Source organism: Magnolia sinica, chromosome 4 (assembly GCF_029962835.1).
Source record: "Magnolia sinica isolate HGM2019 chromosome 4, MsV1, whole genome shotgun sequence".
Taxonomy (NCBI): Eukaryota; Viridiplantae; Streptophyta; class Magnoliopsida; order Magnoliales; family Magnoliaceae; genus Magnolia; species Magnolia sinica.
Window position 1 is genome coordinate 96,583,587 of NC_080576.1, and position 23,522 is coordinate 96,607,108.

The 23,522-nt window shown below is 40.5% G+C and overlaps 1 protein-coding gene and 1 long non-coding RNA gene across 3 annotated transcripts; both read left to right on the forward strand.

Annotated features, from left to right (window-relative positions):
* The first annotated feature begins 31 nt into the window (after positions 1 to 31).
* On the forward strand, positions 32 to 22,708 carry LOC131243436 (uncharacterized). 2 transcript variants are annotated; one of them, XM_058242805.1, is made up of 8 exons: positions 32 to 193; positions 331 to 417; positions 538 to 634; positions 12,676 to 12,800; positions 17,615 to 17,726; positions 19,702 to 19,886; positions 22,059 to 22,129; positions 22,160 to 22,708. In XM_058242805.1, the coding sequence occupies exons 1-7, from the start codon at positions 152 to 154 to the stop codon at positions 22,119 to 22,121; spliced, it is 711 nt and encodes a 236-aa protein (XP_058098788.1). In that variant the 5' UTR covers positions 32 to 151; the 3' UTR covers positions 22,122 to 22,129; positions 22,160 to 22,708. The 2 variants fall into 2 exon arrangements, with proteins under 2 accessions (XP_058098788.1, XP_058098789.1); XM_058242806.1 differs by having other exon boundaries at positions 33 to 193; positions 12,676 to 12,764.
* Positions 14,479 to 16,862, forward strand: LOC131243437 (uncharacterized). Its single transcript, XR_009170065.1, has 2 exons — positions 14,479 to 14,718; positions 14,812 to 16,862. It is a non-coding gene; the product is annotated as an uncharacterized LOC131243437 (long non-coding RNA).
* Positions 22,709 to 23,522: the final 814 nt, after the last annotated feature.

Sequence of the window (23,522 nt, forward strand, 5' to 3'; positions counted from 1 at the left end):
ACTTAAGACGTTCGACGACACTGTTATACCGGCGTCAAAAGGTCCATAAAGGCCGTCACAGAAGCTAGTATAACACCCGTTTTGACGGACGTTTTGTTTCTCCCTCTCCAGGCTAGAGACATTCGTAACGCCTCCCAATCCAAATCACAGTATGGGTTCCGCAGAATCAATTCTCTCGAACGCTCAGCAGCAGGTTCTCTCTCTCTCTCTCTCTCTCTCTCTCTCTCTCTCTCTCTCTCTCTCTCTCTCTCTCTCTCTCTTCAATTTCTCTTCTCGTATCTCGTAAACGAAATTCGGGCAATTTCTCATCCTATAACTATCTGTCGCCAGCCGACGGCTGATGATGAAATCACCACCGTCTCTGAGAGAACGGAGGGCGTCGATCCCATCTTAGAACGCCTCAAATCGCTCAAAATCGTGAGTTCCCATCTCATCCTTCCATTCCTCTTCCCGTTTCAAAATCAATTTCGTTTCTCTCTAGAATTCAATTTTTTTTTTTTTTTTTTTCAATTTCCTGGTTTCTTGTTAATGTCGCAGGCAACTCCAATATTGAAATCTCCTCCACCGCAGACAACGGATAGCAGCTTAACTGATATTCTCGTGAGGAAACCGCTTTCTTCTTCTTCGGTTTCAGGTGCCCTCTTTTGACATCTTCTCCTTTTCTGTTATGATAGCTGAAGGAGGATTTATTTGATACTATGGCAGAATGTGATTTTTCATATGCGTTCACATAGCATGCATGTAATCGAAATTAAAACAGTCTGGATGTGGGGCCCACTATTTATAGGTCGCAATGAAAAAAAAAATAATTGGACTATTGTAAACTCTGATTTATGGGCATTTGTTCTTGCATTTGGACCATTGACTATTTTTGTCATTTTAACTGTCCATTTAGATGTTGGTATGTGAACCATCTGATGCATCGGTGTTTTGCATTATCATCCAATTGGTCTACATGGTCCCATAAGCTGATCACTGAAAGATCAGCCCGTCATATGACATATCGGGCCATCAAAGAGTCTTGATCAAAGAGCCAGCAGTTCTTCCAACTGTCCATCGTTTCTAATATATAATTACAATTAACTAAAATGAAATGAACTCATTTTTAGGTGTCTACCAAAGAGGCCCTTAGAATTTATTCTAGGCCTAAAATAACAAATTCTGAATTCATTGCATCTCTTGAAAATGAGATCAATTTAGAAGAACCTTGGACTATGCATGGAGATTATAAAGATTTTCTCATGGTGGAGATCACAATGATAGGTTGGAGTAAAAGGGAAATGTGTGAGCTTATGGAGAAAATGCTCTGTTGTTGAGGGAGAAACCCCTAAAAATCAACCTCTTTGAATTATGTGGTTTGTGAAATTTTTTCCTCATCTCTTTTTTTTTTTTTTTCTTCTTTGTCATCAATCCTACATCAAATTGGTATTGAGCAACTTTCGATTCTTGGGAACTTGTTTTTCGTTTTTACTCTTAGTTTATCAGTTTTTTGCTTGTACAACATCACTGTTCCACAAAAACCAAAATTTCTACTTAAAAAACTCTTCCAATTTGTGCAGATGCTTATTTATTTATTTATTTTTTTTCATTAATTTGTTTTTATCAGCAAGATAAATTTTATTAGAATGGAAAGAACCCAAAGGCCATTACACTACTAGCATATTACAAGAGTCTCCGACCAAAGGAGAGATGCACCAACTAGGAAGGACCATAAGATCCTGAAGCCGCCAATCAAGAGCCAAGAAGACGTTTGACTCTTGAAATGATGGACGACACTGAAGCACTTACAAAAATTACCCAAAAAAGAAGTACGGTCATTCCTTTCTTTCCAAATAGCCCAAAGGATGTCTACAAAACAAAGGTTCCCCACAATTCTGAGTTCTCAAACAGATGGGTGCAACCTTTATGCCTCCATGAGCTTGATGCAAGACGATTAACCAGTTGCTCTAAAAGCTCAAACTGTCAAAGCATGGCGAATCAATCCCTTTATCTCATAGCCCAGGCCCCACATCTCATGGTTAGGACCTCGGCGAACACCCCTCGTGGGCTCCAAATCACATGGGTACCGCTTCACATGAGCCACCCGCTTCACACGGGTGGGGCTCACTTCTCACGAGCCACCCGCCTCACACGGGCCACCCACCCCGAGTGTGTCCTTGCATCCCACAGGCTACCCCACTCGAGCCCAGCATGAAAATGCCTATGCATTAATCACCCTCGGTGAGGAGTTTCAAACCCGAGACTTTTCGCTCTGATACCAATTTTGATGCAGGACGATTAACTAATTGCTCTAAAAGTTCGAATTGTTAGAGCATAGTGAATCAATCCCTTTATCTTATAGCCCCAAGCCCCACATCTCATAGGTTAAAACTTCAGACGAACCCCTCTCGTAGGCCCCAACTCACATAAGTACTGCCTCACACAAGCCACCGCCTCACACGGGTGGGGCCTGCCTCTCAAGAGCCACCCGCCTCACGTGGGCCGCCTACCCCGAGTATATCCCTGCATCCCACAGGCTACCCCACTCGAGCCCGGTGTGGAAATGCCCCTACATTAGAGCTGCTCAATAGATTTTGGCATCGCCCATGCTATTTTGAACTGATCTAAGCACCAACTCCAAACGTTGGCCCCAAAAGGGTAGTGAATGAAGAGGTGGTTGCAGTCTTCTATGTCCTTGGGGCACATGCAACCAATGTTTTAAATATCAACGATATCGGCCGGTATATATCCCACATGTGCGATACGAAACGCACAAGTAGTGCTGATATATCCCACATGTTCGATCTGGTGAGCATTTTCAAACTTTGATCCCCCCGTTTTTATTTTTTTTTTAATTTCCTGAAATTATGTTAAATCAATGTCAAATGATTACAAATCCATTAGTTTTTCATGTTTTGCATGAAAAATCATGGAGTTCGAGCTTTGGTTTCGATATCCATTTGTTCATGTTCTCCATGTTTTTTTTTTTGTTTTTTTTTTTCGTTTCTTTTTTGGGATTTTCGTTCAACCAACTGTCAATTAAGACTAATTTCAAAGTATTTAGGAGTATTCGATGAAATGGTCATTACATACACTCTAATTTCGATATTTGGGTGTAGGTGGTCCGATTTGGAGAAAATTGGGGGAAAAAAAAAAAAATCAAAGTTTTCCCAATTTCTCCCAAATTGCTTGCAATGTTGCACTCAAAACATGAAATTAAGCATATATGAGGGCTGATCTATTGATTTGTTTCCTTGTCAATCTTTGGAAAATAAAAATCATTTTTTAAATAAAAATATTAAATATTAATTTTTTTCTTCAAAATTTCCCTTCAATCAACTGTCAATTGAGACTAATTTCAAAGTATTTAGGAGTGTTTGATGAAATAATCATCACATACACTCTAAATGTTATGCATTCAATTTGAATATAGTTGCATTAGTTTAGTCAAACAGTGCATAGCTTAGGACCCTACACAAAGGAAACCTATTATGTGCACTTCTTTTTTGAGATGTTATGATTTAAAAGTGTGTATGAAGGTCTTTTTAACAATCCCTGAAGTTTCATTGAAAAGTTCAAATATTTTCCCAATGTTTCCCCATGTTTTCCAAAAAGTGCAATAAATTACCGGATACAAATGATATATCTCGTGCGATAGCCGATATGTATCTGTATCCCAAGGATGCGATGAGTAACGTGATACCAATATTTCAAACATTGCATGCAACATCCATGAGCTAGAATCATATTCCTTCGAAGACGATTAACAGTCAAAATACAGTCACGACCTGCTTACCATGCAAATGTAATGGCTCTAAGAGCAGTTTCCGATTTTCATAGCCATGCAGTAGGGGTTTCTGGGTTCCCATCATACAAAAATATCCTAGCCATAGACTTTTCTGAGTAATGAAGAGGGATCCCAGTGTCATACCACCCTGTCCTCCCTAGAGAGGTCTACGTTTGCTTGGGACAGAATCTGGGATAGATCTGTGGACTCCTCTTTGATGCGGACACAAGCACATTCAAGGTGTAACAACGAAGAAAGCGCCAACCAAAAGTGCCGTCCTTATGGATAAACGACTATTGAGGAGCTGAAGACCTTTCACATGTCATTGGACATATAGAAGACCCCACTCAGGGAAGACACATGTGAAGGAAGATTGGAGAAAGAAGATCGAGCGCCCAAAAGCGCCCAAACTTTCCCGTACTTATGTTATTTGCGCGTTTTTGACTTAATTAGGGGTCTTTTAGTAATTTTATGTCTTTATTTGCTTATTCTAGGGGTATTTTAGTAATTTTATGTCTTTATTCGCTTATTTAAGTGGGCTAAAGCCCTAAACACGAATTTCAACTATTGATTAATGAAAAGCAAACCCATTGGTTGCCTCCTTCCTCTCTTCTCTCTAATGGTGCTTCTTCTCTCCCCTTGATCTTCTTCTTCTAATTTCTTCTTATGCCCCTCCAACTTCCTCAAGGTAATAACTTTCTTCTTTCTATTTTTCAGTTTTGGCTAATTCTTCTTCGATCAAAATCTTGAGAACCGATCTAAACCCTAAATCCCCAAATTCTCAAATCCCTAATCCGAGAAACTTTTTGGTTCTTCGGACTAGTGATCTTTATTGATCGATTGGGTGTGACCATGCAAGATCGGGAGGTCTCATCCTTCGCCGGATCCAACCTAAGTAGTAATTGAATTCCATACTCCATGGTTGTAGTGATGGCCCGCTCCATTGCATGTTTCCTTTATGATTTTCTTAGTTATGATGATTACTGTTAGAATTTTAGATCATTTATTCATTTTATTTCCGCTGTTTAATTATGTCCATGAGCATGCATCATAATTAGGGCTGTCCTGCGTTAAATTTGGTATCAAAGCCTAGGCTTGCATGGTTTTTGTCTAGATCGAGTTATCAAATTAGGGTTTCGATTTTTAGGTTTAACTTAGGAAAGTTCCAGGTTTAGAAAGTTTTCAATTTTAGAAACTTTCCAATTTTAGAAAGTTCCTAATCTGGAAAATTTTCATATTTGAGTTGTTTCCTGTTTCAACTTAATTGTGTCAATTCATAGTAGTTTTACATTCATCGCATTCATCTTGAAAGTCATAACACCTAGTAGTCTAGTTAGGTAGAGTTTGGTTCAAGTCTTCATTGTATGCCCACGAGAAGAGGTAGAGGATTCAGACTTCAACCTACCATGAATAACGAGCAGTTATCTGAGTAACTTGCTCAATTGATACAAAAGATAACCGCCCTAGAAGCGGGTCAAAGGCGTGAGTTTGCCCGCCTTGAGAACCAAATTACCACTACCATGACTAAGGTGGAGCAACTAGAGGCGTCCCAAAAGGAAAACCCCGCTGTAGGGGAAGATGCGCACTCCCAAGTGGAAGAAATCATTGAAGAACGTGCTGTCACACGTGGTGGTAGTGAGGATAGAGATCGTGGTAACGGTCGTGGTTTGGTGCGAGAGGCACGAGCCACATGTGGTCATCAAGACCTTTATGATCCAGATGAGCGTGCGATGAAGAGTGTGAGAGTTGAGGCCCCGAGTTTTGATGGACGCTTGGATCCCAAGGCGTTCCTTGACTGGGTTGCTGACATGGACCACTACTTTGAGTGGTATGGCATGTCAGAAAACCATCAAATGCGGTTTGCTAAGATGAAGCTTGTGGGTCAAGCCAAGCTCTTCTGGACTAACACCGAGCGTAGGATAGAGAGAGTTGGTAGAGCCCCTATCACACATTGGTATGAGATGAAAGAGAAGTTAAAGGAGAAGTACATTCCTCTCTCATACCGTCAGAAGCTCCTTGACCAATGGCAATCCTTACGCCAAGGGTCAATGCCTGCCGCTGACTACATCGCTAAATTTGAAGAATATGTGATGCGATGTGATATCCGAGAAGACCCTCTAGTAACGCTCTCGCGTTTCAAGACGAGCCTTTGTGTGAATCTTCAGCGCGAGCTTATTACTCGGCCCTTAACAGACTTAGATGAAGCATATCAAGTCGTGCAGGAGTTAGAGCAATATCTGAAGGCTCCTGTCGTTCGTCGTTTTGAGTCCCGAGACTCTAGTGCTAGATCTAGTTCACAAGGAACTAGACCTAATATTGGTAGTCAACCTAGGGCACAGGCGGTCATTCCGCTTAGGCCTAGGGAGGACAAGGGCAAAGGGGTTCTTGGTGCCGGTCCTAGTAACATGAGTCAAGTGAGGTGCTATGAGTGTGGCAACCTTGGCCACATGTCTAATCAGTGTCCTACGAAGAGCCGTGGGAGAGCCTTAGTTATAGGCGAGTCTCACGAGGGTGGAGATGACCAGGGTGATTATGAAGTTGAAGAGTATCACCCTGAAGGAGGACTTACTGATGAAGAAGTGGATGTAGAAGCAACGCTTGCAGTAGTCAGGCGTGTGTTAGCTCAGTCTAGAAGTAGTGCTGACTGGCGTCGAAGCACTATCTTCTACACTATTGCCAAGTGTGGTGAAAAGAATTGTAAGGTGATAGTGGACAGTGGAAGTTGTCAGAATGTGATTTCCACTAGCACCTTAGATCGCTTAAAACTGAAATCCACACCTCATCCAGACCCGTATAAAGTTTCTTGGGTTGACAAGACATCCCTACCTGTCACCCAGCAATGTCTAGTCCCCATCGAGTTTGGGTCATACAAAGAGTCCCTGTGGTGTGATGTTTTACTTATGGATGTGGGACATGTTATCCTAGATAGACCGTGGCTATTCGATAATGATGTCACGATCTTTGGCCGTTCGAATGCGTGTACTTTTATGTATAATGGTAAAAAGATCAAACTTAATCCCATGCCACCTGAGAATACACTAGGGAAGAAGAAGGATGAGAAGGCAAGTGAGCCTAGAGAAATGGAGAAATCCAAACCTAAGTCTTTACATATAATCGTAAGAGAGTTTGAAAAAGAGGCTAAGGAGGATTCTATGGTGTATGCCCTTGTGGCTAGAGAAATTACACCTAAGTTCCATCAGAGTTGCCTTGTGAGGTGACCTCGGTCCTGAAGGAATACGGTGATGTATTTCCGAAGACTTACCGAATGAGTTGCCACCTATGAGGGACATACAAATGCCATTGATCTTGTCCTGTGGTCTACTCTACCGAACCTTCCTCACTACAGAATGAACCCCCAGCGCATGCAGAGTTGAAAAAGCAAGTTGATGAGCTTCGCAAAAGGGTTTCATCCAAAAGAGTATGAGCCCGTGTGCCGTGCTCGCATTGTTGACGCCAAAGAAAGACGGCACGTGGCGCATGTATGTGGACAGTACCGTGCCATAAACAAAATTATCAAGTATAGGTTCCCTATACCTAGACTTGATGATATGCTTGACATGTTGGCCAGGTCCACTATATTCTCTAAGATAGACCTCAAGAGTGGATATCACCAAATCCGTATACGCCCAGGAGATGAGTGGAAGACGGCGTTTAAAACGAAAGATGGGCTGTATGAGTGGTTGGTCATGCCCTTCGGCTTGACTAACGCACCCAGTACTTTCATGCGGGTGATGACACAAGCTCTGAGGCCGTTCATGGAAAATTTCCTAGTGGTGTACTTTGACGATATTCTTATTTATAGTACCACTAAGGAATCACACCTTGAACATTTAAAGAAGGTCTGTGTTCTTAGGAAGGAAAAGTTGTACGCTAATCTTAAGAAATGTGCATTCATGTCTAGCCAAGTTGTGTTCTTAGGATTTATAGTGTCATCTGAAGGGATGCGCGCAGACCCTGAAAAAGTCAGGGCCATAGTTGAGTGGCCAGAACCAAGGAACATTCATGAGGTGCGAAGTTTTCACGGCCTAGCAACTTTTTATCGTCGTTTCATTAGGGGTTTTAGCATGATCATGGCTCCCATTACTGAGTGCATGAAAAAGGGAGAGTTCGTGTGGTCTAAAGCCGCTGTCAAGGCTTTTAAAGAAATTAAGGGCAAGATGGTGGAAGCTCCTGTCATGCGCCTACCTGACTTTTCTAAAGTCTTTGTAGTAGCGTGCGATGCGTCTGGTGTCGGTATAGGTGGAGTGTTAAGTCAAGAAGAACACCCAGTGGCCTATTTCAGTGAAAAACTGAATGAGGCAAAACAAAAATACTCCACTTACGACAAAGAATTTTATGCAGTAGTGCAATCCCTGAGACATTGGCGACACTACCTCCTACCGCAAGAATTCGTTTTGTTTTCTGACCATGAGGCTTTGAGATATTTGCATTCTCAGAAGAAACTCAACCCAAGGCATGCCAAGTGGGTAGCGTTTCTTCAGGAATATTCGTTTGTTTTGAAACACAAGGCCAGGGTTGAAAACAAACCAGCGGATGCCCTTAGTAGGAGAGTGGCATTGCTCAACTCCTTGAGTGTAGAGGTAGTCGGATTTGGGCAACTGAAAGATGAATACCCCATATGTCCTAATTTTGGGGGTACTTACGGATCGCTTTCTAGTGACCAGCATATTATGGGTGAATATGTTCTTAAAGATGGCTTTCTTTTCAAGGGAGACAGACTTTGTATTCCCCGTATGTCCCTTCGTGAATTCCTCATCTGGGAGCTTCATTCAGGAGGGATAGCTGGCCATTTTGGTCGTGATAAGACCATTGCCCTCGTGGAAGATCGTTTCTATTGGCCAAGTCTCAAGCGAGACGTAGCCAAAGTTTTAGGGCAGTGTCGAACTTATCAACCGGCAAAGCAAAGAAAGCAAAATATCGGGCTGCCATTGGCAGTGCCACATGCTCCGTGGCAGGACATTAGTATGGACTTCGTGCTCGGGCTTCCCAAGACTATTAAAAAGCACGATTCCATTTTTGTCGTTGTGGACCGTTTTTCTAAAATGGCGCATTTCCTCCCATGTTCGAAGACGTCAGATGCGTCTCATGTTGCTCGTCTCTTTTTTGATGGTGTGGTGCGTCTTCATGGGTTACCTAAAACCATAGTGTCTGATCGTGATGTTCGATTTACTAGCTATTTTTGGAAGACACTGTGGCACATTATGGGAACTCGTTTGCAATTTTCTACTGCTTACCACCCACAAACAGATGGTCAAACTGAAGTGGTAAACCGTAGCCTTGGAAATCTTCTACGTTGTCTAGTGGGTGAACATATTAAGACTTGGGACCTAATTTTACCAACTGCTGAACTTGCTTATAATGGGTCAGTTAATAGATCTATAGGGTTGAGTCCTTTTGAAATTGTAAGTGGTTATAAACCTAGAATGCCCATAGATCTCTTACCTATGTCTGTTACCCAAAGGTCTTCTGAGTCAGCCGATGCATTCGCACGCCATATTCATGATTTGCATACACATATTAGACAGCGGTTAAATAAGAGCAATGATGATTATAAAGTTTCAGCTGATTCTCATCGTAGAGTGCAAGAATTTCGAGAAGGAGACTATGTAATGGTGCGAATAAGGCCAGAGCGATTCTCTCAAGGATCTGCAAAGAAATTACAAGCGCGTAATGCTGGACCATTCAAGATTTTACAAAAGGTTGGGTCCAACGCGTATCGGGTTGACCTTCCACCTGAAATGAGCATTAATCCAACTTTTAATGTGGAAGATCTAGTCCGTGCCCATACTCCCATTGTTGATACATCGTCCCTTTCATGGACTTTTTCTGAATTTGCTACCCAACCCCTTCCACCCCCTCCTCCACCCATTACCCATAAAGAAGCAATTGAAGAAATCTTGGATGACGAGATAGTATCCACGAGAGATGGGGGTTTCCAAAGGTAACTTGTCAAGTGGAAGAACAAACCATCGTCTGAATCTACGTGGCTGTCGGGCGACGCATTGCAGGGTATTGATCCAGATCTACTCGAGCGCTACAAAAGTTTCAACTCCTCGGAGTCGAGTTTTTCTCACCCGAGGGGAATTGATGCGGACACAAGCGCATTCAAGGTGTACCAACGAAGAAAGCGCCAACCAAAAGTGCCGTCCTTATGGATAGACGACTATTGAGGAGCTGAAGACCTTTCACATGTCATTGGACATATAGAAGACCCCACTCAGGGAAGACACATGTGAAGGAAGATTGGAGAAAGAAGACCGAGTGCCCAAAAGCGCCCAAACTTTCCCGTACTTATGTTATTTGCGCGTTTTTGACTTAGTTAGGGGTCTTTTAGTAATTTTATGTCTTTATTTGCTTATTCTAGGGGTATTTTAGTAATTTTATGTCTTTATTCGCTTATTTAAGTGGGCTAAAGCCCTAAACACGAATTTCAACTATTGATTAATGAAAAGCAAACCCGTTGGTTGCCTCCTTCCTCTTTTCTCTCTAATGGTGCTTCTTCTCTCCCCTTGATCTTCTTCTTCTAATTTCTTCTTGTGCCCCTCCAACTTCCTCAAGGTAATAACTTTCTTCTTTCTATTTTTCAGTTTTGGCTAATTCTTCTTCGATCAAAATCTTGAGAACCGATCTAAACCCTAAATCCCCAAATTCTCAAATCCCTAATCCGAGAAACTTTTTGGTTCTTCGGACTAGTGATCTTCATTGATCGATTGGGTGTGACCATGCAAGATCGGGAGGTCTCATCCCTCGCCGGATCCAACCTAAGTAGTAATTGAATTCCATACCCCATGGTTGTAGTGATGGCCCGCTCCATTGCATGTTTCCTTTATGATTTTCTTAGTTATGATGATTACTGTTAGAATTTTAGATCATTTATTCCTTTTATTTCCGCTGTTTAATTATGTCCATGAGCATGCATCATAATTAGGGCTGTCCTGCGTCACTCTTCCTCTGCTTCAGACAAATGTCTTCTGAAAACTGGTGACCAAACAATATGGGCACCCACTATCTCAACATAGTCTATAACTTCGGCATCCTTACTAATGGCAGTAGTGAATAGGCGAGGAGTTTCTCAGTGGAGCATTCCCACACCAGCAGTCCGCCCAAAATCTAGTTATCATCCCGTCTCCAACTTCAAAGACCTCCTTGGAGCACATTCAATTTCGACACCATAATTCCCTTCCAACAGCCAGAACTTCCCTATCTAGCTGATTGCTGGATACCTCTTCCATCCTCACGACATCCATGCCTCGACCACTCTCCTCCGAAAGGCTGATTGCTTGGTTGAGAAATGCCATACCCATTTACCTAGCAAGGCCTCAATAACTTTCATAGGATACATACCCACTCTACCTTGGGAGGTAGGTTTTGCATACCTCCTTCCAATTGATGAGATGGATTTTCTGTTTTGACTCCTGCTGATTTTTTTATTTTTTTATTTTCAATTCTAGAGATCATACTTGTTGGGCATTGAAATAGAGACATGAAATACGCTGCCATGGCAGCCAAAGCTGCCTTAGTTAGCGCCAATCTCTCCCCGTAGATAGGTATCATCCATTCCTTTCCACCAAGGCAATCTCCTTTCCAATCTTGTAATCACTAGGTCCCAAAGGGTTTTGAACAGTGAACCCACACACAACGGAAGCCCTATATCGGAAGATGGAAGGGATCCTGACTTGCATCCCAAGATAGCCGTAAGCTCTTTGACCACTGGCTTCTCATGTTGATGGCAATCAATTGGCTTTTTGATAGATTCACCTTGAGACCTGAAGGGGCCTCAAAACATTTGAGGATGCACCGCAAGTTGAGCACGTACTTGGCCTTAGCTTCGCATAAAATCAGCATATTGTTGGTGAACAGCAAATGCGACACTACCATGCTGTTTCTACTGACCTTAAGGCCTTCAAGAAGTCCCTATTCTCTCACTCTATTCAAAATTTTATGTAGTGCCGTCACGACAATGACAAAAAGGATCCACGGGGGGTAAGATTAAATGGCAACAAAATCGGAAAAAGATCTGAAGTGGGTCTTTTGATGGCCCTTTGACCGACCCTTGGGTATTTCTCCTCTTAACCTTCCAAGATGAGGAAACGTTCAAGTTTGGACTTTGGAGAGGACTTCATTGACTTGATTGTTGGACCAGGTGAAAGCAACTCCTTGTGGAGATCAGCAAGTGCATGATTTTGGATCTATACCAAGAAATCCAACATACTTATAAGTGATGATGCACTGCTCTGCTCCAAAGGATACCCGCACACCATTGAAATCTCCTCCTAAATGCCAAGGAAGATTCCATCTGCCTGCAATCGAGTCATGAGGTTTCCCAAGAAACAATGTTTCCTCTTCCATACTTCCCACAAATCCAACCAAGTCCTAAATGTTTTTTGAGGGATGCTAAGGACATGGCTGCTGCTCTTGTAAAAGAGGGAGTTGCAAGTGGGTCTAACTTGGCTCAGCTCCTCTCCTGTGGTGTAATTTTTTTCCCCTTTGTTTGTTTAATTACTAGTACCATTAAACAATGGAAAAACTAAAACAGGTGTCACATATTTACCAGTTGATTCTATTGTTGGAGCTATTTTGCAGGGGCATGTTTGTCTCCATTTGTAACTGCAGGCCCTTCTTATTCCACCTTAGTTAAATTTTAAACCACCATTTAGTTACATGTGTTCCATTCCCATGCTAAAATCATTAACTCTACAATGTAGAACTGTTTACCCATTTCCAGCAAGATTTGAGGAACTATGAATTTTGATGATTTGGTTTTGCTTGCCTATTTGGCTTTCTGACAATGGATTATTTGGATGTATGTTGTTCCTTTCCATCTGCAACCTCCTTAATTAAATACTACCTTGAAAAGCATTTCTTTGGAGAAGTCTATAATTAATTTGTTCTATTTGTGGTTGTTATAGGTACTTTAAATCCCAATGTTTTGTTGGAGCTCTTCTCTTTGTATCGTGATTGGCAGGAAGAGAAAGCCAAAAGAATTAGCCAGAAACAGGTATCCCTCCACACAGTTTTAATTAGCCAGAAACAGGTATCCCTCCACAGTTTTCAGATGTTTAGGAATATGAAACAAGAAAGTAAAGATATCTCATCTGAAAAGTACTTACATGCAGTGTTCAAAGTATCAGTATCATTATATTAATCAATGATCGGGGATATGGAAACATGTATCGGTATCGCCAGCACTTGGAAAAAATATCATTGGCTGAGGGAAACATTGGGAGTTTTTTTTAGTGAAACTTCAAGAGATGTTAAGTAACACATGTTTACACATGTAGGAATCAAAATATTGTAAAAAACAACTAAACATAATAAGTTTCCATTTTATAGGGGCCTGACCATGTGTTGTAAAAAAAATCAGTAATACAAAATTTGTAGTCAACCAATAGATTGGCCAACACTCTTTAATATATAAAATTTCCACATGAATTAACAGTGAAGAACACAGTTTCCAATATGAAAATGGAAAAATTAGGATCTTCCTAATTTAAAATTAAATTTTATTTTATTTTTCCACTAGAAAAGATCCAATCTTTGATACATACCGCCCTTGTGTGGGCCTACCCTTGGTGGTTCATCTTGCTCAAATAACTTTGATCAGATGAGCATAACCATCCAATCACTCGCTATGGAAATGGGTGATCCACATTGATTATACTAGAAAAAGGTCTACTCATTGATATGGACCATCCATCATGTGTGGCCCACCCTGGATGGCCCACCCCTTTTGGATCACTTTTATCAAATGGTCCTAGCCATTCAATCAACAGCTTTGGAAATGATTGATCCATATTGATTATACTAGGAAAAGTTCTAATCATTCATAAGTACCTTTCATCATGTGGGGCCCACCCTTAATTGCCCAAGCCCCTTTCACATTAATTTAATCAGATCATCCTAACCATTGGATTAGTGGTTGGGAAAATGGATAATCCATATTGACTATACTAGAAAAGGTCTAAGAATAAATATTGACCGTCCATCTTGAGGACCCACCTTTTGAGGGCCCTTCCCTCTCGAACCACTTTCATTTGATAATCCTAACCATCCACTTAGTGGTTTGGGAAATGGATGGTCCATATTGGGTATGGTAGAGAAGTCTAAGCATTGATGTGGACCTTCCATCATTTGGGGCTCATCTCTCTCAAATCACTTGGATTGGATGATCCTAACCATCCGATTAAGGTTTGGAAAATGGACGGCCCATATTGAGGGTTCTAGAGAGGTCTAAGCATTGGTTTGGTTGTGTCATGGCTGTCATAGGGTGATTTTGGAATTTGGTTCTTATAGTCAATCATTTAAAGAGTACGAAAATTGTTATCAATAATGTTTGCATCCTTGGTCTTTGATGTTGAACGAGTGAAGCTCTTGTTTATCCATTGCCGGTTTTCATCATCATTCTAGTGGAGGTTCTTTAACTTCTCTTTGGTTTGGCTTGGCTAATGCCAGGCTTAGTTTGAGCTTTACTTTTGATCTTTAACGGTTCTTTAACTTCTCTTTGGTTTCGCTTGGCTAATGGCTAATGCCAGGCTTAGTTTGAGCTTTACTAATGCCAGGCTTAGTTTGAGCTTTCTTCTTCTTCTTCTTCTTCTTCTCCTTCTCCTTCTCCTGCTTCTACTCTTCTTCTTCTTCTTCTTTGAAAAGGCTAGGGAACCAACCAACATCCCTAACCCTAAAATATTACATCACATTAACCCAACCTCCTCCTTGAAGGTTAAAAAAGGAAATAAACCCTAGTGCCCAAAAAATACCATTCGCTTAGCCCCGTGGCAAAAGGGTCTCAATGGAGTTAGACCTATTGTTAAATGTATGATCATCGCATCCTTACAAATCTACAGCAACCTAGTCAACAAAAAGAGCCTCCAAAGGATTTTCTTGTGTTTGCCAAGAGCCCTCAATTCCAGGCTAAGAGAAAAATCTCCAATGTCTCTTGGCATGACCCAACTTGTGTCAAATAGGATGAATTCGGGCTTTCGTTCCAATTTGAGCTTTCTTTGAAGCGTGGAACAGGGGATGCTCTAGTTACTTGGGATAAGGCTTAGATGATGATGATTTGTTGTCAAAATTGGGATGGACAATTCCATGAAACCTTTTTCCTTTTTTTCCCCCCTCTTCTCAAACCCTCGATCAATTCTTCTGTTTCTCCCTCACTCCCAAAGTCCCGTTTAGCTGAGCTCTAGTAGGGTGGGCCATTTCAGCCATGGGTTCCCTACACCATTAAAGGAGTGAAGAAGGAAGAAGTGCTTTTGTTTTTGAATGTTTGAGAGTGCACCATATTACAGTGTGATTCACCCTCCTTTTTCTTGACCTTTCTACGTTTTGAGGGAGCAACTAATCTTTTCATTTCCCTAATAAAGCCTGTTGCAATGTGGCTGCAACTCAAGTGGGCCATGGATAACCTTTTGGAAGTCCCCCGTTTTGGTCATCCTCATGTGAGACCCGCTTATGGTCCATTTTGGTACAAACGGGTTCATTTGAGAAGTGGGATCACTTTATTCTAGTTCAGTCCATCCAATTTGTTAGTGAACATGTAATAAATCCCGTGATGCAGGACGGTCTAAATTAGAATGCATGTGTGAGCACAGAAATTATCCAGCGAAATAAACTAAGCAAATCAATTGAAATATTCAACATTCCACATCATAGTAAAGATAATAACAAAGGAAACATGCAATGGTTGCAGACCATCATCACAATCCTGCAGTATTGTATTCAAATCATGCGTGAATTGGATCCGACGAGAGATGGGACCTCCCGATCTTGCATGGTTTCTATCCAACAATCAATGCACCTTCTCTAGTCTAGGAAATCAAAGGAATTCTGGAATAGGGAAGGCTGAAAAATCTGAGAGAGGGTTAGGATCAATTCTCAGATTTTCAGGGTTAATAGCAATCAAAGAATACTAGGCAGAGAAAGAGAAGAAGAAGGTTGGAGGGCTAGAAATAGAATTTAGAAGAAGAGAAGAGATTAGGGGAAGAGAAGCAATTACCACAGAGAGAAATGGGTAGGAGGCATCAAGTTTTCATTTTTTTTTTTTTTAAAAAAAATTATTAGGTTTAGGGTAGAAAACACTCTATTTATAAAATTCAGATTTAAGAGAAAATGACTAAACTACCCCTATAACAAAAGAAAAAAACGCACAAAACAAAGCTTTCTAAAAAAATAATCTTGCATAACAGATTAGTCTTCTAACTCATCCTACACGTGTGTCCTCCTAATGTGGGGCCTTCAATTAGACAAGGGGCACGTGTAAGGTCTTCAAAATCCTCCTCGGTTGTGCCACGAGCCATTATTGAGCGATAAAGATATTCGTCGGCCACCTTCGTCTTTGATAAACTTTGAAGGGTCTGATGTCCTCATCACCTTGGACCCACCATGAGTAATCTAACCCTTTTGGGTATTATCCATTTATCTAGTGTGGTACCTATGTACCATGTGGGGCCTCCAGCCTTATGTATCTGTGAATGAATACATTATGATATTATGTGTATATGATAATGGGGCATGTTGGAGTTTGAGGTGGACATCATCCATCACAGGGTAGCCTGATGACCTCCATCATTGACTGTACTGCTATGGCAGAGCCAGCTATGGCAACTGTGGATTTCTGCCACCATTAAAAGAGTTAAGAGGAAGGAAGAATAAAAGGGCCTGTATGGATCTCTGACATGCGCATATGTGTGGTAGATTTGGATGAATCGCCCTTACATCACAATTTCCTTTGAATTTGAGGGCTGTTTCCTAAAAGCCATAAAGAAATTCCTTCGAATTTGTAGTAGATTTGGATTTTATTTTTTATTTTATTTTGTTAACATCCAATCTAGAAGATTCTTTTTACTGGAATTCAACTTCTACAAAAACTTATACATGGAGGAATTTATTTTCTATGCACCCTTGGGGAAATTGATGCCATGAATTGAACTGGCGGTGAACCAAGCTTTGATAAGATAGATTCTTTAGGTTCCCCAATATTCATGAATTGCAAACCAAACCCCACAAACACATCATCAAACAACAAACCTGCCAACTATGTTTGTTAGTAGGGGACAGTATTTAGCTAGCTTTACAGTAGAGCCCTTCAGTTAGACCTTTATATATATATATATATATATATATATATATATATATATATATATATATATTTCTGTTTGATTACTACTGGTAATTTATTGGAGACAGGAAAGAAGAAAAATTCTCTGAGGTACATAGGGCACACTGAATTAAAAGTGGGTTTCCTATGAAAAACCATCCGAGGCACAAACTACTCCCAGTACTGGAAGTGGTTACCTTTTCGGAGATTACCGGACTCATGCCATCTCCCCTTCATGAATCCGTCAAGTTCTTTATCTGATTATCATTGAAAGGCTTCCATAAGAATTGCTGTTGTGTGGATAAAACTATTGTCATAAATGAAAGGGGATAGAGTGTCGTTTACCTTCATCCAGTATGGCATATTTTATCTTCATCCGGTATGGCATATTTTATTGATGTAGCATGGAAATCAAGAACATCAGGTTCTTCAGAAACGAAACTGGTTTATGGCAACTGTTATATTTTGCTCTCCTTCAGTCTATAGCATGGGCAAGTTTGGATACTGTATGCTTGAGAGCATTTGAGTTGTTTGGACCTTGGAGTCTTTGGACACAAATTTGAATTTTTGAAGTCTTTTTTCTCTCAAACCTTTTGACTCTTGCCAGTTTGATATTTCAAGGAACTACATCGTCATGAGTAAATTTTGGCGTTTTTTTTAATATTGAATTGCTTCCCATTATAAGAACTTGGAGTAGGTAGACAGAATAATTTTGCTTGTGTTTTAGGCTTTTACCTTACCATGGAATGTTGCAGGATGAGATAGAAATCAAGATTGAAACAACAGATGCTTTGGCTGTGAAACTTCTTCAGCGTCTTAATTATTCTTTGTCGGCTATGAGGACGACTGCACATCATTTATCAGACGGTAGTGTACCCACCTCAGATATCTTCTCTAAGAAATATTCCAATGCCCACCGCATGGCATGTGAGATGTTTCACATATTCTTTGCCAATTGGCAGGGCTTTGCTTGAGTAGAATCAGAATCTTGTTGGCCCAGTTGATGGGTGGGCCTAGCCCGACCAATTTAAGATATCGACCCAAATCAATCCTGGCAAAGCCTGTTGACAACCTTGTTTCGCATGAAGCACATGCTTCCCTACTTGAACCCATAAAATATGTAGTTTTAATTGCCTGATGCATAACGGCTAAAGTTGTTTCAGTATTTCTGTATTGAGAGCGGTCACAGTACATTTCTCTTGAAACACCTAATTTGTCCTCATGCGTAATTATCTGTTATTATTGATAATTATCAATGATCGTTGCACCTTTAGTCGTTAGTTTCTATACATAGAAAAAGCAAGTGCACCATACAAACCATTGTTCATGCAATCTGAATTCTTTATAATTCTCAAGTCAATCAAGATCCTGTCTACCATGTCAATACTTTTTTTTATTAATCAGTAAAGACCTGGAGGTAGCGTCTTCCTTTCTGAAAAAAACCTATGTCAAATTGTCAATTGTGCTATATCTTGTGCTTGTCCATTTTCTTAGTCTTCTATCAAATAATTTCTTCCTAGATTGAGCAATCAAAGCTGAGCATATAGCCCACCAAAATCATCATGGCCTCATCCCACCGATTGGGGGTTGGCTTTATGGATCTTGTTTTGCCAAAAAAAAAAAAAAGAAGTAAATAATAAATAAATAACTCAGTCTTGTGTTTAAATAAAATAAAATAAAATCTCAGTTTGATGGATACTGTAGTTCACTTCTTAATTGTCTATTTGAATGTGACAAGTATTAAAAATACTTGGTTTTAAAATTTCTAATCCAGATCATGGATCTCTTGGGCCCCCTTATGGATGGAACTTGCCCCAAAATTCTCAAAGATTGGAAGACCATTGCGGCCAATCTTGTGCATTTTTCTTTTTCAGTTTGATGGATGCTGTAGTTCACTTCTTAATTGTCTATTTGCATGTGACAAGTATTAAAAGGTTTGGAATTGTCATGGTGATTTCTTTGGGTCATGGTCTGTCTATAATGGGCGATCAAGAAACCAATGGTCTGGATCACAAAACAATTGATCCCACTTTTTGGCAAACTAAAAACTACAGCATACTACATGTCCTTTGGTTGACAGTCATTTCCCTCAGCTGGTATTACTTAAAGCTATGGTTAGAAGTTTAAGATGGGATTTGAAAACAATGCTTCCATTCACGTTTGTTGATGTCCATCATCATCATGGCCATGTCCCAGCAATTTGGGGTTGGCTTTACAAATCTTGTTTCTCTACTCATTCCTATCTGATCTAGATGGATCATGGATCTAGGATTTTGATGTGAGGGAAAGAGAAGGGCAAAAAAATCTCACGTCTCCTTTCTTAATGAAAAGATTATTCCCACTTTTCTTTGACAAGAGTCTCAACATTGAAAAAACCATAATTCAAGTATACAACTTACTTGATCCTTAAGCTAACTTAACTATTGAACATACCCCATCTTAACTACCATGCAAACCATAATAAACCCTGATCTTAACAATATTCATCAAAACATAAACAATAGTAACTAAAAAGTAGCTACTAATAGCATGTATGGCCCACCAATGGGCCCAATCTTCATGCACGGCTAGTCCATCTGTGGGTCCCTCTTTACACGATCTTGCCGCTTGATCCAGCTACATCAAACTCCCTGGGTTGGACAAAACTCTTCCTTGAGTTTTGAACTTGCACCTTTCTCCTTTGCAGGACTTGGTAAGAGTTGTTGATGGTGGCTAACACTTCTTTTCAGTATTTCTTCCGTGAGATGGCCTCATATGATAACAATGTTTGCGCTTTTGCTTTTTTTCTTTTTCTCTCTATTTTCAACGTTTCATGTTCTTTTGTGGGGGACAACAAATGCAGTGCACCCATTGGAGGTGGAGGTTGGGGAGTTGAAAGGGAGGCTTACAGAAGTAATCAGCAACTGTGATACATTATGTAAGAGAATCACATTAGAGGGGCCAGAGTCACTTCGATCATCAGTGAAGCCATTTGCAGACAGTGATGTGGGACCCACCCACTTGACAAATTTACAGAGAATCTTAAGAAGCTAATCTACATGCAATCAAGGTTTGATTGGTCTTTAGTAAATATCTCTGCGATAATTTTTGTGCTTGAGCTGAAATATTATTGTAGCTGCATCCTTTCATTTTAATTTTATTTATTTCTACATAGCGTGATTAAGCACAAAAACAGTTTCATCCCCAAAATTTTCTCAAGGAATGATGGGGTTTGAGCCCCAACAGATTTGTTGTTTCTGTCTATGTGGGGCCAATGGCTTGTGAACTAGACCTGTTGATCTAATGGGCTGCATTGTTAACCACACCTGTTGATTTGATGGGTCTCATTTTGGATGGGTGTGCCCCAAGAGATCTCAATCTGTTGATGGGTGGCCTACAAATAGATGGTCAATATGAATTTATAAGGGACCACTAACTGAAATATGGACCATGAATTCACAATACTATCTCTAGTCATGGAACGGTTCCGCATAGGGCACTTGTACAACTTAGGCCGGTCAGATTGGGATTTTAGGTTGAGGGTCGCCAAATTGATCGACTGGACGGTTTGGATATAACACATACCTCATGAAGGGACCCACAGAACTTGGTGACGTCAACACACCACTGAGGTCAGTGGTGTGTGGTACAACAGCCAATCCGCTTCCGCGATGGATTTTGCGTTAACTAAGTTAAGTGGTCCAACGAGATGGATGTGAACATTCGTGCCAGTTCCTATCTTCCAAGTCCATATAGAATATTTCTCATTGTATGAGTTTCGCACGTGGGGCACACTGTGATGTGTATGGCATCCCACCTGGAGCGAACCATGATGTTTATAGGCTATCCAAACCGTTCATAGGGTTATATCCAATCCCCTCTATTTCGTGTGATGTGGCCAACATGAGTTTTGGATTTATCTGAATTTTAGATTCCTATCCTTTTGTTGCCTTGAAAAACTGATGAAGGGAGTGGATTTGTTACGAAATCTGTGGGTTCCACACAGCTTCACCCAACCCGGCGCGGCCCTGACCGTAGGGTCCACCCTGATGTATGTATCGTCTATCCATTTTTTCAACACCTTTGAGGCCACGAACCCTAAGGGGGTGTTTGGCGCATGGCATTGGGAAGGATTGGGTGGGATGAGATTCAAAAAACGTAATTATTACATACGGCAGGGATTGTCCCCATCTTATGAAACTATTGAGAATAACACGTGTTATGTCCAAACGGTTCATCTGTTTTGTAACCTCATTTTATAGTATGGGCCTAAAAATGAGGCAAATTCAAAACTTATGTGGCCCCAAAATAGTTTTCAACGGTAGGTATTCAATCCCCGCTGCTTTCTATGGTGGGGTCCACTTGAGCTTTAGATCTACCTGAATTTTTTTAACCCATGCTCTAAAATGATCTCGAAAAATGGATGGACAGTGGATATTGCCCACACATCATGGTGGGACCTACACAACTTGCTAACATTGAGTTGAATTGGCATGGGACCCAATGCAATTCCATCTAATCTAATTCTAAGTTCTTCATTCTTCCCGAACATTAAGTGGAATTGGCACGGGACCAAAATTGGACCATACCAGAAGAAACTGTGCTGATTGAACACTCATTATTAAAAACTTCCTAGAGCCCACCGTAATGCCCACCATGATGTTTATTTGCCATCCAACTGATCTTGAAGCCTACAAGATGTTTTTAACGGTGGGCATTCATCACCACCATTGCCTACGGTGTGGTCCACCTGAGATTTGGATCTGCCTTATTTTTGGGGTTATTCTCTAAGATGATTTGGCAAAATTGGATGGACGGCGTGGATTAAACACATACATCTACATCTACATCATAGTTTGGCCCACAGTCCACCGTATGCAATCCACCAACAGAAGGTTCCTTGTTTACAAGGAGCTTAAAGAGAACTCCGGGATGTAAATACCATAATAATGAGGTACTGTTTTGTGAAATTTCATTACTTTTTCTCTATAAGAACAAACGCATAACAAATCTCAACCAATAGAAATAGACACTTAAAATTTAAATATATCATTTAAAATTTAAACTAAATATTGCATGAGGGTATGAAATGTAACCAGAGGTCCGCACGTGTAAATTGAATGAGTACCGTCTGTTATTAATTACCAACGATCTTACTCTTTTGCTCATGTGCTGCCCACGTGACTAGTAAACTGTACTGATTTTGTCTTGGTTCCGTGTAGGACCCACCCTTCTAATGAATGGATGGGATCTCGCATGCGTGTACCAGCTTGGCACACGTGATAATTTAGGTGGTTTATTGGCTCATATTCCAATCATAGAGATTAGAGGAGCTAAGCTTGCAATATTTCATTTAAGTGGGCCATTATAGATTCAATGTTATGATCATATAACACCCAATTGAATCTAGCCATTGGATGGAATTAATGAGCAACGCCTGTGGGCCCCACTTGTTTGTCATTACGTATAATGATTAGTGGATGCATTGAATTGTATTTTGTTATTGATTTCTCCATAAAAATGATCCACAACTCATGTTCAATGTTGCCAAACATTAGATTAATCTCAATCGTTGATCAACATCCATGATCCTGAAATAGTATATCATTGTCATCACAAAGTATTGAATCTGCTACTTTAACGGTTATAGGGCCCACCAAGACATGAGCTTATATATTTAAAAAAATGTTTTTTTTTAAAGTTCAATTGAAGGGTAGAAAGATGATATTTAGTAAAGAACATTAAAGCAAATGAAAGATGAGATTTGATAGTGTGATTTAACATCTCTGTGGGTATTTAGAGAGACACTTAAACAAATCACAGCCATGAATTTCATTATTTATTTTATGTTCATGGCTCAATCGCATTCATCATTCTGGCATGTAACAATAATGCTAAAGAAATTAATATAAACCAAGTGATCATGAAAATGTATATGTTTACTCTACATCTCACTTCATGAATGGTTGGGATCCTTCCCACAAACAACATGTGTGTTCTGGCAGAAAATCACAGCCTCCCATCCATGGTGTTACAAAGGAGTGTTCAAATGCACCTAAATCGACAGGAAACCATCTTCCATATGCATCCAAGTCATCCATCCGAAAGGTTAGCCCCAGCTAGTAGATCACTTGGAGAAAAAAAATCTAGACCTTCATTTTTTTCAGTACTGTGTGGCCCACCTGATAATCAAATCGGCCTGATGTGTTAGCTGGGAAAATCTCCAAGCTAGGGTCCACTTAAAGGACAGTTGGATTCTGTGATGCATGATACATTGGAACTAATGAAGAAGGTGGATGTAGGTGTATGTGAACAATCCTTATGGTACGTACTGCAAACCGATTTCAGAGCAGTTGTGCATTTACAGTTCTGCTCTAGAAGAAACTAAAGAGATTGAAATTGGTGAATAAGGGAGAGAGAGAGAGAGAGAGAGAGAGAGAGAGAGAGAGAGAGAGAGAGAGAGAGAGCGAGATGACCATGATTAACAAAGAAATTGGGGTTAGGGTTTAATCTCCCCCCTTCTCTTCTTATTTATGAAAATTAAAAAGCTACTTAATACATTTGTACCTACTCTAATACTTTTCATCTACTCTCTCTTTTTGCTAGTGGAATATATATGATCAATATCCATACTATTTTGGGCCCATGCCATCTGCCCATCAATTCCTCCTTTTAACAGAAATG

Coding starts and splice junctions, on each gene's coding strand:
- LOC131243436 (XM_058242805.1), top strand. CDS start 152: ATGGGTTCCGCAGAATCAATTCTCTCGAACGCTCAGCAGCAG. Junction 194..330: donor TCTCGAACGCTCAGCAGCAG/GTTCTCTCTCTC, acceptor ATCTGTCGCCAG/CCGACGGCTGATGATGAAAT. Junction 635..12,675: donor TTCTTCTTCTTCGGTTTCAG/GTGCCCTCTTTT, acceptor TGGTTGTTATAG/GTACTTTAAATCCCAATGTT.